This window comes from Girardinichthys multiradiatus, chromosome 19 (assembly GCF_021462225.1).
Source record: "Girardinichthys multiradiatus isolate DD_20200921_A chromosome 19, DD_fGirMul_XY1, whole genome shotgun sequence".
NCBI classification, from domain to species: Eukaryota; Metazoa; Chordata; class Actinopteri; order Cyprinodontiformes; family Goodeidae; genus Girardinichthys; species Girardinichthys multiradiatus.
In genome coordinates this window covers 16,844,609-16,856,636 of record NC_061811.1, presented here as the reverse complement: position 1 = coordinate 16,856,636, position 12,028 = coordinate 16,844,609, and the positions used below count along the sequence as shown (strand labels likewise).

General features: G+C 37.1%; 1 protein-coding gene across 4 annotated transcripts in view; it reads left to right on the top strand.

The window, feature by feature from the left end:
- The window catches only part of col12a1a (collagen, type XII, alpha 1a), a 77,187-nt gene extending 68,667 nt beyond the window's left edge, over nucleotides 1-8,520 (top strand). For 3 of the 4 annotated variants that reach the window (XM_047345680.1, XM_047345679.1, XM_047345677.1), the window contains 9 exons: nucleotides 349-402; nucleotides 687-740; nucleotides 1,253-1,324; nucleotides 1,409-1,444; nucleotides 1,532-1,598; nucleotides 1,721-1,903; nucleotides 2,157-2,234; nucleotides 4,400-4,570; nucleotides 7,573-8,520. In XM_047345680.1, the coding sequence (XP_047201636.1) occupies nucleotides 349-402; nucleotides 687-740; nucleotides 1,253-1,324; nucleotides 1,409-1,444; nucleotides 1,532-1,598; nucleotides 1,721-1,903; nucleotides 2,157-2,234; nucleotides 4,400-4,570; nucleotides 7,573-7,721 (864 nt within the window). In that variant the 3' untranslated portion in view covers nucleotides 7,722-8,520. Of the gene's footprint in view, nucleotides 1-348; nucleotides 403-686; nucleotides 741-1,252; nucleotides 1,325-1,408; nucleotides 1,445-1,531; nucleotides 1,599-1,720; nucleotides 1,904-2,156; nucleotides 2,235-4,399; nucleotides 4,571-6,663; nucleotides 7,512-7,572 lie in introns of those variants that run through there. The other variant, XM_047345678.1, reaches the window with a different exon arrangement.
- The last annotated feature ends 3,508 nt before the right edge of the window (nucleotides 8,521-12,028 follow it).

Here is a 12,028-nt window from a genome sequence, read left to right as displayed (position 1 = left end):
TGTCATTTGTTCAACTCCCAGCATTCAGCTGGAGAGGAAATCACCATTGCTTGGGCTTGAGATGAGCAAATTTGGGAGAAAGTTCCATTCTGTGACATTCAGAGTTCATTGGCAACTTCTTACTAGAAATTGACCCCATGCAGCTTATTGTAGAAGTAGAATGACCATATGAGACACAGGAGACTTTTTCCAGTTTTTACAAGCCAAATGTGTTATCCTTGGCAAAATAACTACAAAAGCGCAAACATTTTCAGCATATCTAAAACCTTTAGAGGCATTAGGGAGCTACATAAATGTCCACTGTTTTTGATGATCAGATTTTGATGAAGTGTGTGTCTTTTTTCCCAGGGTCCTCCTGGGCCACGCGGTCCTCTGGGTCCAGTTGGATCAAACGGAGCTCGGGTAAGGTTTCCACGTTTACATAGAGTCCACACACTGTCAGAAGCCCTTAGATGGATCGAGCTCTTTACTATCATGTCTTATCTGGGATCATGAGATAGAATAAATTTTTGGTGCTTAACTGCATTCACATTTATTTAAGTCTGTAAAGGTGCTACTGCTTAACCTTAAAAGGCACACTTAAGGCAAAAAATAAACAAACTTAGATCATGACAGTGATGTATTAAACTAAAATACTCCCCAAGCAGCTGTAACTCAAATGTGACTGCATGTTGTTTCTTCAAAAGGGGCCACCAGGAAAAGAGGGGCCATCTGGACCCAGAGGCCCACCAGGGCCCATGGTGAGTGTCTACAAGTGCCAAATAAATATTGCTTAGTGCTTTATTTTACTGATATTGCATATCTGCAAAAAAAAAAAAAAAAAAATGCTCATCTGGCTCCACATTTTCACTCTGCTGGAACAGCACATAAAAACCAGACTGGGTCCCCTACAGTTGTGAGAAGGATGCATGCATCTCTCATTTTCCCTTTTGCTGTGGTTTGTGGAGGCCTGAATCTACTTAATCCAGCCATCATGTTAACAGAGCACACATGGTTTATAGCATCCAGAGTGCCACAGGAGCCATTAGCGTGATGGTTGGTGTACATGCACTTCCATGTACTCCATTGTTCTTGGCAGCTGATTAACCCCATTGCAGATGTCAGAGCACAAATCCCAACTTGAAGCTTGTTTACAACTGTTAAATGGAAGCAGGAGTTAAATGCTGCCCTTAGATTTACAAAAAATTAAAAAATTAAAAAATTAAAAGATGCCAATTATTTGTTTGACTTGTTTTTTTGTTTTTTTTTCTAGGGAAACCCTGGAAATCCAGGTATACCAGGAATCACTGGCAAACCAGGCAAACCTGGAGACCCAGGAAGCACAGTACGTACTAAATACAAAGATTAAAATACACGATAACAGGAAAATGTATAAAGGTTAATATGCCTTTATTGTTTTGTTTACAAGGGACCTGCTGGCCTTAAAGGAGAAAAGGGAGAGAGGGTATGTAATCTACTCAAATGCAGATTTTACACATTTCACCGATAAGAAAATAACCCTTGTCCTCATTAAGCTATCTTTGATTTCTAGGGAGACTTTGCATCTCAGAATATGATGCGTTCCATTGCCAGACAAGTTTGTGAACAGCTTGTGAACAGTGAGCTAAAAGTCTCAATTACATCTCAAATAAATCTCAATTAAACTGCCTTTGGCAGTGTAATTGACCTTGACAAGGGAAACCTGATTAAATCCATCTGAATCGCTTCTGCCTTTTTGCAGGCCAGATGAGCAGAGTTGACGGGCTGCTCAACCAGATTCCCTCCGAATTTCGCAGCAACACTCCCGGGCCTCCTGGTCCTCCTGGCCCACCTGGCAACCCCGGATCCCGAGGAGAGCCTGGACAGCCTGGGAGATCTGGATTCCCTGGAAGCCCAGGATTACCCGGAAATCAAGGAGAAAGAGGTGCTTTTCTTTAAAAAAAAAAAAAAAAAAGACAGAGGTGCTTTTCTTTAGTCATGGGAGTATGTTGACTGTAGCGGTGGTCTTTAACAATTTTAATGTTGTGCAACAAAAATTTATTACCCATTTATATTCAGCAAAAAGTATGTCTAAATCTTCAGAACCACAGCATGTTGCTTCCACCACCATGTTTCATGGTGGGGAATGGTGTGTTAAGGGTGTTAGTATCTAATCCATTTTCCTCATAATTTTGCAGGTTTACTAGGAGAGAAAGGAGAAAGAGGACCTCCAGGAAATGATATTAGAGGACAAAGAGGCCCAGCTGGACCTCCAGGTAATACACTTAATATTATTCCCAGTTCTCTGAACAAGAATAACAACTTTAACAAAAAAATCATTTGAAACAGGGCCAAGTTCACTGCTTTTGACACTGTAGACCATGACATTCTGTTATTTTGTTTGGACCAGTGGGTGGGAATCAAGGGTGTTACCTTAAATCGGTTCAGATCCTATCTGTCCAACCGAACATTCTGTGTTAGCCTTGAGGGGTCAGTGTCCTCCTCTTCTCTTTTTTGTGGAGTCCCTCAAGGCTAAATTTTAGGCCCACTTTTGTTTTCTCTTTATTTGCTCCCACTTGGTTCTATTCTCAGAAAGCATGGTATATCATTTCATTGTTACGCAGATGACAGCCAGATCTATGTCCCTCTTAAAAAGTCAAATTCATTTGCAATAGACTCACTTCTTAGGTGTCTTGAGGACCTGAAGGCCTGGATGGCAATTACTTTTTTGAGTTTTTTGGAGGTACTGCAGGTCAATCCCCTATAAATCTAGGTTCCTTGACTTAATACTATAAATTGTTAGTGAGGAATTTGAGAGTTGAAGTAGATCCTGATCTCAAATTAGACAACCACATCAGGTCAATTGTTAAAAAGAGTTTTTATCATCTGAGGCAGATAGCCAAAATAAAATACTTTATTTCAAAAAGACATTTTGAGACAGTGATCCATGCCTTTATTACCACCCAGCTGGATTACTGTAATGCACTTCATCTTGGGGTTAGTGGGTCCTCCATTGCCCAACTGCAAAGGGTCCAACATGCTGCATCGAGGCTTTTAACTGGCACATGTAAATATGAGCACATTTCTCCCATCTTATCTTCACTCCACTGGCTGCCTGTGCCTTTTAGGATCCATTTTAAAATACTTTTATTTGTTTTTAAATCTTTGAATGGCCTTGCCCCACCTTACATGGCTGATCTGCTGCATCCCTATAATCCCTCCCACTCCCTTAGATCAGCTGATCAACTGCTCTTGAGGGTCCCTAAGACCAGACTTAAACTCAAGGGAGATCGATCGTTTGCTACAGCAGCTCCTAAATTTTGGAACGAGCTGCCCCTCCAACTCAGACAGTCCCCTTCACTGTCTGTTTTTAAAACGCATCTTAAGACCTACTTGTTTTCCTTGGCTTTTTGACACTGTGTAAGGTGTTGTGTTTTGTTTGAATTAGCTGTGTTTTTGTTTGAATTATGAGATGTGTTGGAATCTAGTTTGTATACAGCACTTTGGTCTGCTGTGGTGCAAAGGTGCTTTATAAATAAAGTTGGATTGGATTGGAAATCAGATTAAACACCTGCACTCAATTTTATAATCCAGCAGCTAGAGTCAGCCAGTGTCAGTAATATAAAACTTCCTTCGTGGTTTTATTCACACTAAAGCACAAACTGTCTGTATAATTCAACACCTTCATTTGAGCAACCACAGTACATATTTCCCTTTTTTTATTTTCTATGGGGGTAATGCCATTTCTTTATCATGGCTCCTCATGTCTGTTTAAACATCTGTAGTTATTGGTGCTCTTTTTGACAAGAACAAAACTAAATGGACTACCTCTGTCCTTTCTAAATCGAAACTGAGAAGCTGATGTCGAAAAGTCTTTTAACGAGGTTTTTAGAACAAGGTTTTCCTAAAAGCATCACGAGATTTTCCTTAGTAGAGATATTCAATCCTTTCCTTTTGGAGATCATCTCAAAGCAAAAGGAACCTTTTATTTATGTCTGTCCCACAACAGCATACACTGAAGACTTTCTGAATGAAGTGAGAAAACACCATGGACCAGTGGGAGGAAGTCCACACTGATGACTCAGTTCTGTGTGTGTGTGTGTGTGGGGGGGTGAGATTCAGATTGTTGTAGAATGAGCTTTCCTTGGTGGCTTCATTGACAACACATGGACTCACTTAGCGGAGAGGAGGAAAAAAGAGGGGAACATTCCATCCTGAGTTGTGCTGTCTAGACAGACGGGCTGGGGGTAACTCCACTAAGCCCCAGACTGCATCTTGGCTTTTTTTTTGTTTTTTTTTAGTCAAGCTTTCTAATTGAGCAGTTGAAAAATTAAAGCTGCAGATCCGTGACCCCAACTATTTCCACAGAAAGTTTACAGGTGATGTCAGTAGAACTCCAGGGGGAAACCTTCTCCTAAACGGGCCTCACTCTCTTTTGCAGGGCCACCAGGAGAGTCGAGAACAGGCCCCCCAGGTCCTTCTGGCTCCTCTGGGCCTCGTGGGCCTCCAGGCCGTCAAGGCATTTCAGGTGTGAGGGGACCGCCAGGACCCCCTGGATACTGCGACTCCTCTCAGTGTGTAGGCATTCCTTACAATGGACAAGGATACACAGGTACATCCGATATTGTCTAAATCCTTTATGGTTTGACTTGAGAAAATAGACAAAACGTATGCAGACTAATTAAATGTACAACTCATTGCTATACTTTATTGATGATGTATGGAGGTCTTCATGTAAAGGTTTCTACTAGTTTTTAAACAAAGTCAAGTCACTTTCAGACTCATAGTGAAAGACCAGGAAAAATACATTCAAATAAATTGCAAATCATCCACCCCTATTTTACTTTGCTTCCAAGGACACAGGCTTGATTTTTATTTTTAGGTGGCTGATCAGTACTTCTTCATTTCTGAAGATTTTTGGAAGTTTCCTCACATGACTTGTGTATGAAAGTCATGTCTTTAAGAAATAGGATAAATCTAGGAATTACATTTAACAGATATCTTAACTGTATCTCAGATCTTCACCTAAGAGCTATTTGGGACCCATTTTGCTGGTGCTAACATACTTTTGTATGTGTCAAACTGTTATTTTTTATATTTTTAATCAATTCCAAAGACACGGAAATAACGCGTCTTTGTTACAGGCTGTTTGTCAAAAAGTATTAAAAGATCTGATTCATGAATTATTCTCTGTAGGTTTTCTCATATTTGGAATCAAGGTTGGTTCATCCGTTTAGTTTAGAAGCCTATTCTAAATCTATTGTAAAGTGGTATAATATATTTGTAGTCAGATTTCTGAGAAAATTATCATTAGCTTCTATAAAACATTTCAGAGTTCTTGCAGATTAAATGTCAAAGGAGAATAAACTCAAAAGGTAAAATGTTTAAAAATAACTTTGACGCAAATAAGAGCCTCTGTTCTGCTAGAAGTGACAGGTAAAAGACCATGAATTCCCAGGACAAACGACTGTATGAATTTATGATTATATCTCTGCATCCTACTTAGCAACTATGCCTCTGATGGTCACATCACTAACAGTGGCATTAATAATATGCGTATATGCGTAGTTATTAATTACTTCTGCGGCTGGTGGACTAAAAACTGTTAAATTAAAATAGATTAAAAGTAGAGTTCAAAGAAAAACTTGGAAAGATCTTCAAAAAAAGACAAGTCAAGATTATAAGAAGATCTGACTCAGCAAGAAAAATATGAGTTAGTGAGAAAATAGCTTATTTGCACAGTACTGGAACTCCAGGAATTATTAAGAGTGGCCTCAGATTTCTGAGAGGGTTGTTCCTACTCTTTTTTTCTCATACCTTTCATCCCCCTAGGTTACGTAATGTTATATTTACCTGTCAGACCTTTTTATTCTTAGACAGATCAAATACAGCATAAAACAATTATATTATGAGATTTATTATCAGAATAAAATTTTGAAACAGTTGGTGTTAAAGATACCAGCTTCTTCAGTCCAAGATACTAATCAAAACCAATTACGTCTATGTCCCAGTCAATAAACATAATAAAATCAATAACATGTTTTCACGCGGAGCAGTTTGATGAAGTACTGGGGTAATGCTGGTTTGTTTATTCACTGTTTTGATATGAATCATTGATAATTCGGCTTGCAACATATTTCAACACATTTCCATTTCAATGTGTACAGACAAAACTTATTGAAAAAGTTGTTTTGCTTCATAAAGTTAGCACTGATTTGAAAGTTAAAAAATTTAATAGCTAGTGTTTCAGGCTGTGTGCACAGAGCAGGTCACATAACACAGATGGGAAGGTGATTGTATAGGGTAAGAACATTCTGAATGTTAGGTAAAACCCTTGATTTTTCTAATACCAAAACAACATGCCGAATTAAAATACAGTTTTGCTACCCGTGCATGTGAAAATAGGCTGGGATAATAGGATAAATATAGTTTTTTGTACACTATACCCTGGTCTTTGTGTTTTATCATTTCTCTACTTTCACGTAGCATCCAGCTATTATGATACTCTTGGCATGAGACCCCATACATCTGACTACAGGCCAGATTACACAGCCATGAAATTGTGAAATGCTCATTTTAATACCTCCATACATTTGATGTTCAGTTCTGAAAGTTGCATGAAAGCAGTCAGCTGATGATGTATGATTACTTACATTGCATTAATTAAGATGCTCATAACTCACACCCTTTTTGAACTATTTTCAGGTTTGGCATAGTACACTATCTACTAAGTCATCTGTGCCGCTTACATTCTGAGATCCTGTTTCTGAGATGTTTGCCGAGTTGCTTTGGGGCTTGTAAGAATAATCATCATGAACATATTTAACATTACAGAAGGAAAAAAAAACAATTAAAAAAGAAACAAAATGGAGTGTGCTGGCACTAACACAATGTCACGGCTACAAACTACAGCGATGGCAACCTGCTGGCCTGTTTGCATATTGAACCACAAACCGATGGGAAACAAAAACAAAAACACAGACTGAGCATTTTCTACGAAGGACGCAGCATGTACAAACACCAGCCAAAAACAAATACTAACCAAGAGGATAACATAGAGGTGTAAATAAAACATTTTTTTTTTCTTTTTGTCTTGTAAATGACTGAACCGGGACATTTTACTAATAAAAAAATAAGAAAAAACCATGTTAACCTTTTCATTGAGCTTGTGCCTCATAACCCACTGCTTACTTACACCCAGCATAACCCCTGTTAATGACGCTTTAGTGGCCTTTAGGCTCTGATCCAGACTGAAGCATGTTTGATTTGTTCTTTTAAACATCATGGTATTTGTGTACATTGGTCAACTCAGTGAAAAAATGTGTTTCTCCTGCCAGTTCATGTTGTTGTGGTATAAGCTGGTCATTTTACCACTTTTTAAATATAAAATATCATGTTGAATCTTATTGTAAAAGTTCAAAATTAAATTTAAAGCTGTTTTTATTTTCAAATGTTTTTTGGTACTCAATGAGGCAATAACCTCTGTTTCTAATAGTGATATTTGTTAAGTCTACAGTGTAATATTAAAACTGTTGATGTAAAACTTTGTTGAAGCCACATCTCTGTTGTTTTTTTTTTTTTTTTTTTTTTTTAATTGGCCAAATGTTCTTTTAGCCATCGGCTACCAGCCTGCACCTGAGGTAGAGTCTATACCTGTGGAGCCAGTTGGAGAGTTTGAGACAATACAGTCACGCGGTGACTCCAGAGGCCAGCGAAGACAGAGATCACTACAATCAGACAATACAGGAAGACTGGCATCATAGCTACAAACAGGATTCCTCAGAATACATAATTCTTAAACACTTTAATGAGGGTACACAGAACAAAACTAATACTCATATGGGTTTGATACCTCTGGCTCTATTGAACATACATCTATCTATCTATCTATATATATATATATATATATATATATATATATATATATATATATATATATATATATATATAATTTTTTTTTTTGACATGAGAAAGTATAGCAAGATTACTAGAAGGCTTTGCTACAAACCTGTGTGCTTGCTAAGTGTCCCTTCAATGTCTGCATGTAATATATCTGCGAGTGTTCATTAGACTCTAGTTTGTAAAGCACTAATCATGTGAAAAACCAAGAAAGTAGTTCAATATTTGTGTTCGTAGACAGTAACAAAATGCCTGCATTGTTTCAGTCCGATTTCAAAATGTTAAGCTGTTTCAGATCCTTCATTGGTTGCAAAACAAACAATTTTATGCTCAACGATTTCAATATTGTGCCATTTTTTTGCTGCCTCTAAGCAATGAGGTAATCTGACTAACTGTAACAAATCAAATTTGTTTTTCTTTTTTTTGTTGTGTTACCAAATGTCAAATTGCATGATTATGTTGTATATTTACTGAAGTCAGAGTATAGTTTTTGGTTTTGTTTTTCTGTCAAGGCAGTTTGGATTTGGTGGCAAAACTATGGATATAGGATTGCTTTGTTTAACTGTTTCAACTGCACATTTTGTGAATTTACACGCAGCCTTATTTTCTTATTTATTTCTGAAACGGAAGAGGCATTTTTCAATAAAACTACTGAAAATGTTATTCTTGTCTGGATGTTTTGTCATTTTTTGTATCAGTTTGAACTATTATGTGCCTACAGTGCCTTGCTAAAACATTATTATCCCTTGAACCTTTTCCCATTTGGTCATGTAACAACTGCTAAATTCATTGTATTTTTATTTTATTTTTCAATTAAAGACTAACAAAGTAGTGCATAATTGGGAGGTGGAGGGAAAATGACACAATATTTTTGCAAAAAAAAATCTGACGTGCAGAATTGTATTCAGCCCTACTTACCCTGATACCTATAAAGAAAACTCAATATAAACAACTGCCTTCAGAAGTCACCCAAATACACACGCACTGCTTATGTCTAGATTTTTAGGTGTACCAACGTAGCACATCCAGAGAACTTTTTATCTTTGCAATATATTTCAATCTCAGTGAGATTAGATGGTTAGCGTCTGTGAACATCACTTTTGAAGTATTGCCACAGATTCTCAATGGAGATTTAAGCCAGGCCATTCTAACACACAAATATGTGTTGATCTTAACTATTTAACTGCAGCTCCGTCTGTGTGGTTAGCTTCATTGTTATGCTGGAGGGTGAACCTCTGCCACAGTTTTTTGCAGCCCCCAACAGGTTTTGTTTCAGGATATTCCTGTATTCATCCATCTTCCTAGTTTGTTTCATTCGATTTTATTTAAGTGCAAAGATTGAAAGGGGCTTAATACAAATGCACACCACACTTTTCAAATTTTCATTTTCTAATATTTTAAAAACTCTACAACTTGTTTATTCAACTTTACAATATTGCATTACTTTATGTTGATCTATCACATTAAATTCCAATAAGATATTGATGTTTGTGGATTTCACAAGACAAAATGTGAAAAGCAATATAGTACATTGTGTGTAAAGCCAAAGCTCTGCTGCTAAGACCATCAAAATGTCAGATGTACAGCTGCTGTTGATTCTGAATTCCTCTCAATGAGTTCATTTGGTCATGAGCAACAAACCTGATTTTTCTCAGCATAAATCCTTGAGAGATATGCTTTGAAGTTCTAGTCTTTATTCATTTTGACAGCCAAAGGTATTTTTATTTTAAGCTCTCCAGAAAGTCAGCTTGTGCCTGGGCAACAAGAAAGGAGAGAGGAGGGAGTTTAAGAACAACTTCACCATCTCATGAACTGCATTTTTACATAACTTGGCATTCATCTCATCAGGATTAATTGCTTGAATGTCTGTGAGGAAACAATGCAAACACATTTGAACCGATACCTGTGTTGTACTGATATGGCCGCTCATTGAGCACATCTAATAGTGCAAAAGGACCTATATGAGATATTTACTTTGATGACAAAAAATAAAAATCGGGTTGAGGAGTTCTGAACAAATGCCACAGATTAAAGATGGGAGTGAAGTACTAAGGTCAAGATCACCACAACAAGCAGAGATGTAAAAACTCCCAGCAAAAGAACCTTTTATGTTGTACCGTTATTTTTTGATTTGCCTAAGGAAATTGTGAAACACTACTGGAAAACAAGTCAAAGTTGACAGATGCTTGTATTTTATTGATGTATGGGAAAATAGTGTGTGAGCAGCTGTTGCCTTACTGCACATATAAAAAAGAGCTTACAAGAAAAGGGTAGAAAGCTATGCACATTCAATAAAACCCATTGCCAAATGGAGCATGTTAATTCGCCTCTTGAATCAAATCGTATCAGACTTTCTTTGTAGTCACAAAGATTTGCCCTCCTCTTACCCAACACCATTGTTAATGCAATGCTTTTATGTTTTTATATGATTATCAAGTTAAATTAGTTGATAACTCAACATACATCTGTGTTCACTTTGGGTCATAAATTTCATGTAAGCTCCTACAGAGTACGTGGTTGTTAAAATGCTGGAACAAACATTGTTTCTTATTTTGCCATCTGTTCTGGCATTTGGAGAAACACCCATTAGTGTCAAAACTCCTGTTGTAAAACATTTCATAGCATAGTGAAAATCAATAGTTTGGAATTCACAGTGTCGTTTTGCATTATGACCAGGTACATTACTTTCTTGTTACATCAGCATCCTGTTTTGATTGTTTTTTTCCATAATGAAGGATCAACTGACCAACTGAAATGCAATTTAATGCTTCATGAGTATTCCCAAGTGGTCAAATAATCACTGGCTGAATTCATTAGACAGTCAGTGAAGTTTTAAATTTCACGTGTAAGTTGAGTAAAGCGTCTGCCTAGCATAGCGGTTAGATTAAATGATGTTCTTACTGGGACATTGCTTTAATTTGGGTTGGAGTTGCATTGTTTCTGTTGCGTCATTGCATATGTGTGGTATACTTGACTTGTGAGATCTGCAGCGCTTATATTTTTCATTTATCCAGAAAATCTGTGGATAAGTGGTGATCAAATTGGTCATACTACATTGTTGAATGCGTCGGAAGCTGATGTGGAAGCGTTATTTGTCTGTGGCATCAGGTCTTCCAACAGCATTAAAAATAAAGGCTGATATGCAATTTTGTGAGAGTGGTATTACTAGAAATGCACATATCAGAGATTTTGTGTACGATTTCTGTATTCTGTATTGTAGCTCTGAACTGCAAATACATATAGAATATTCCTCTAGGATATGGGACAGAGATACCTATAAATACAACCAAGTTAAAACAAATTACCGCATATTCCCGCATTCGATTTGTCTCAGAAGACAGAAATCGAAACTGAAAATTACGTCCCACCAGAGTTTTCTGGGTATTTGGGTTGCCAGGAAAAAAAAAACTGTGTGATTTTCTATTGGCTGGTGTGGCTAACTGCTATCAGCAATACTATCTGATAATAATGTATTTATAGAGTAGAACAGAAACATCCACTGTGTAGAAACTCTGGTGTATCAGCAGCACAGTGAAAGGCAAATTGAAGCATGCACATACACACAAAGGTAAAACAACCAAATAGGAATAAGACTGTTCTGTAAGGGATCATTTACAATATAAGAAAAAATACTTTACAGTTATTAAAAATAGCATACTCAGATTAAGGAAAATGTGGAACAGAGTAAGGCAATTTAAAAAAATGCACTAAACAAACCTACATTTATCTAAATCTGTGCATAAAAAGCAACAACAGACTATTTACAAGAAGTGAAGAAACTGTGCAAATAAAATCAGGGATGTAAACACTTATTGAGTTTGTTGGGAGCAAAGATAGATATAAACAGCTGTTAGGAGGAAGGATCTGTGATAACGCTGTTTTATCTTCAATTTAATAGTCAAAACACAGAATGAACATGTTCACAAATATATAATTTACAGCACTGGCCACAAAAGTGCAAATAAATAGTTTATATTGGCTGACTTCACTACAGCCATATTAGATAGTAAAGTCAGGGTAGCTCTACAAGCTCAGCCTTTCTGTGTCAGAATTTGGACTTCAACAAGCTTTCTTGTTGTATTTAACACTTGGAACTAGTAGAATCCGACTTCATTTCTGGGGTGGAAATATTGTTGCCAGTTCAAGTTGATTGTTCAATAACCATTTTGCA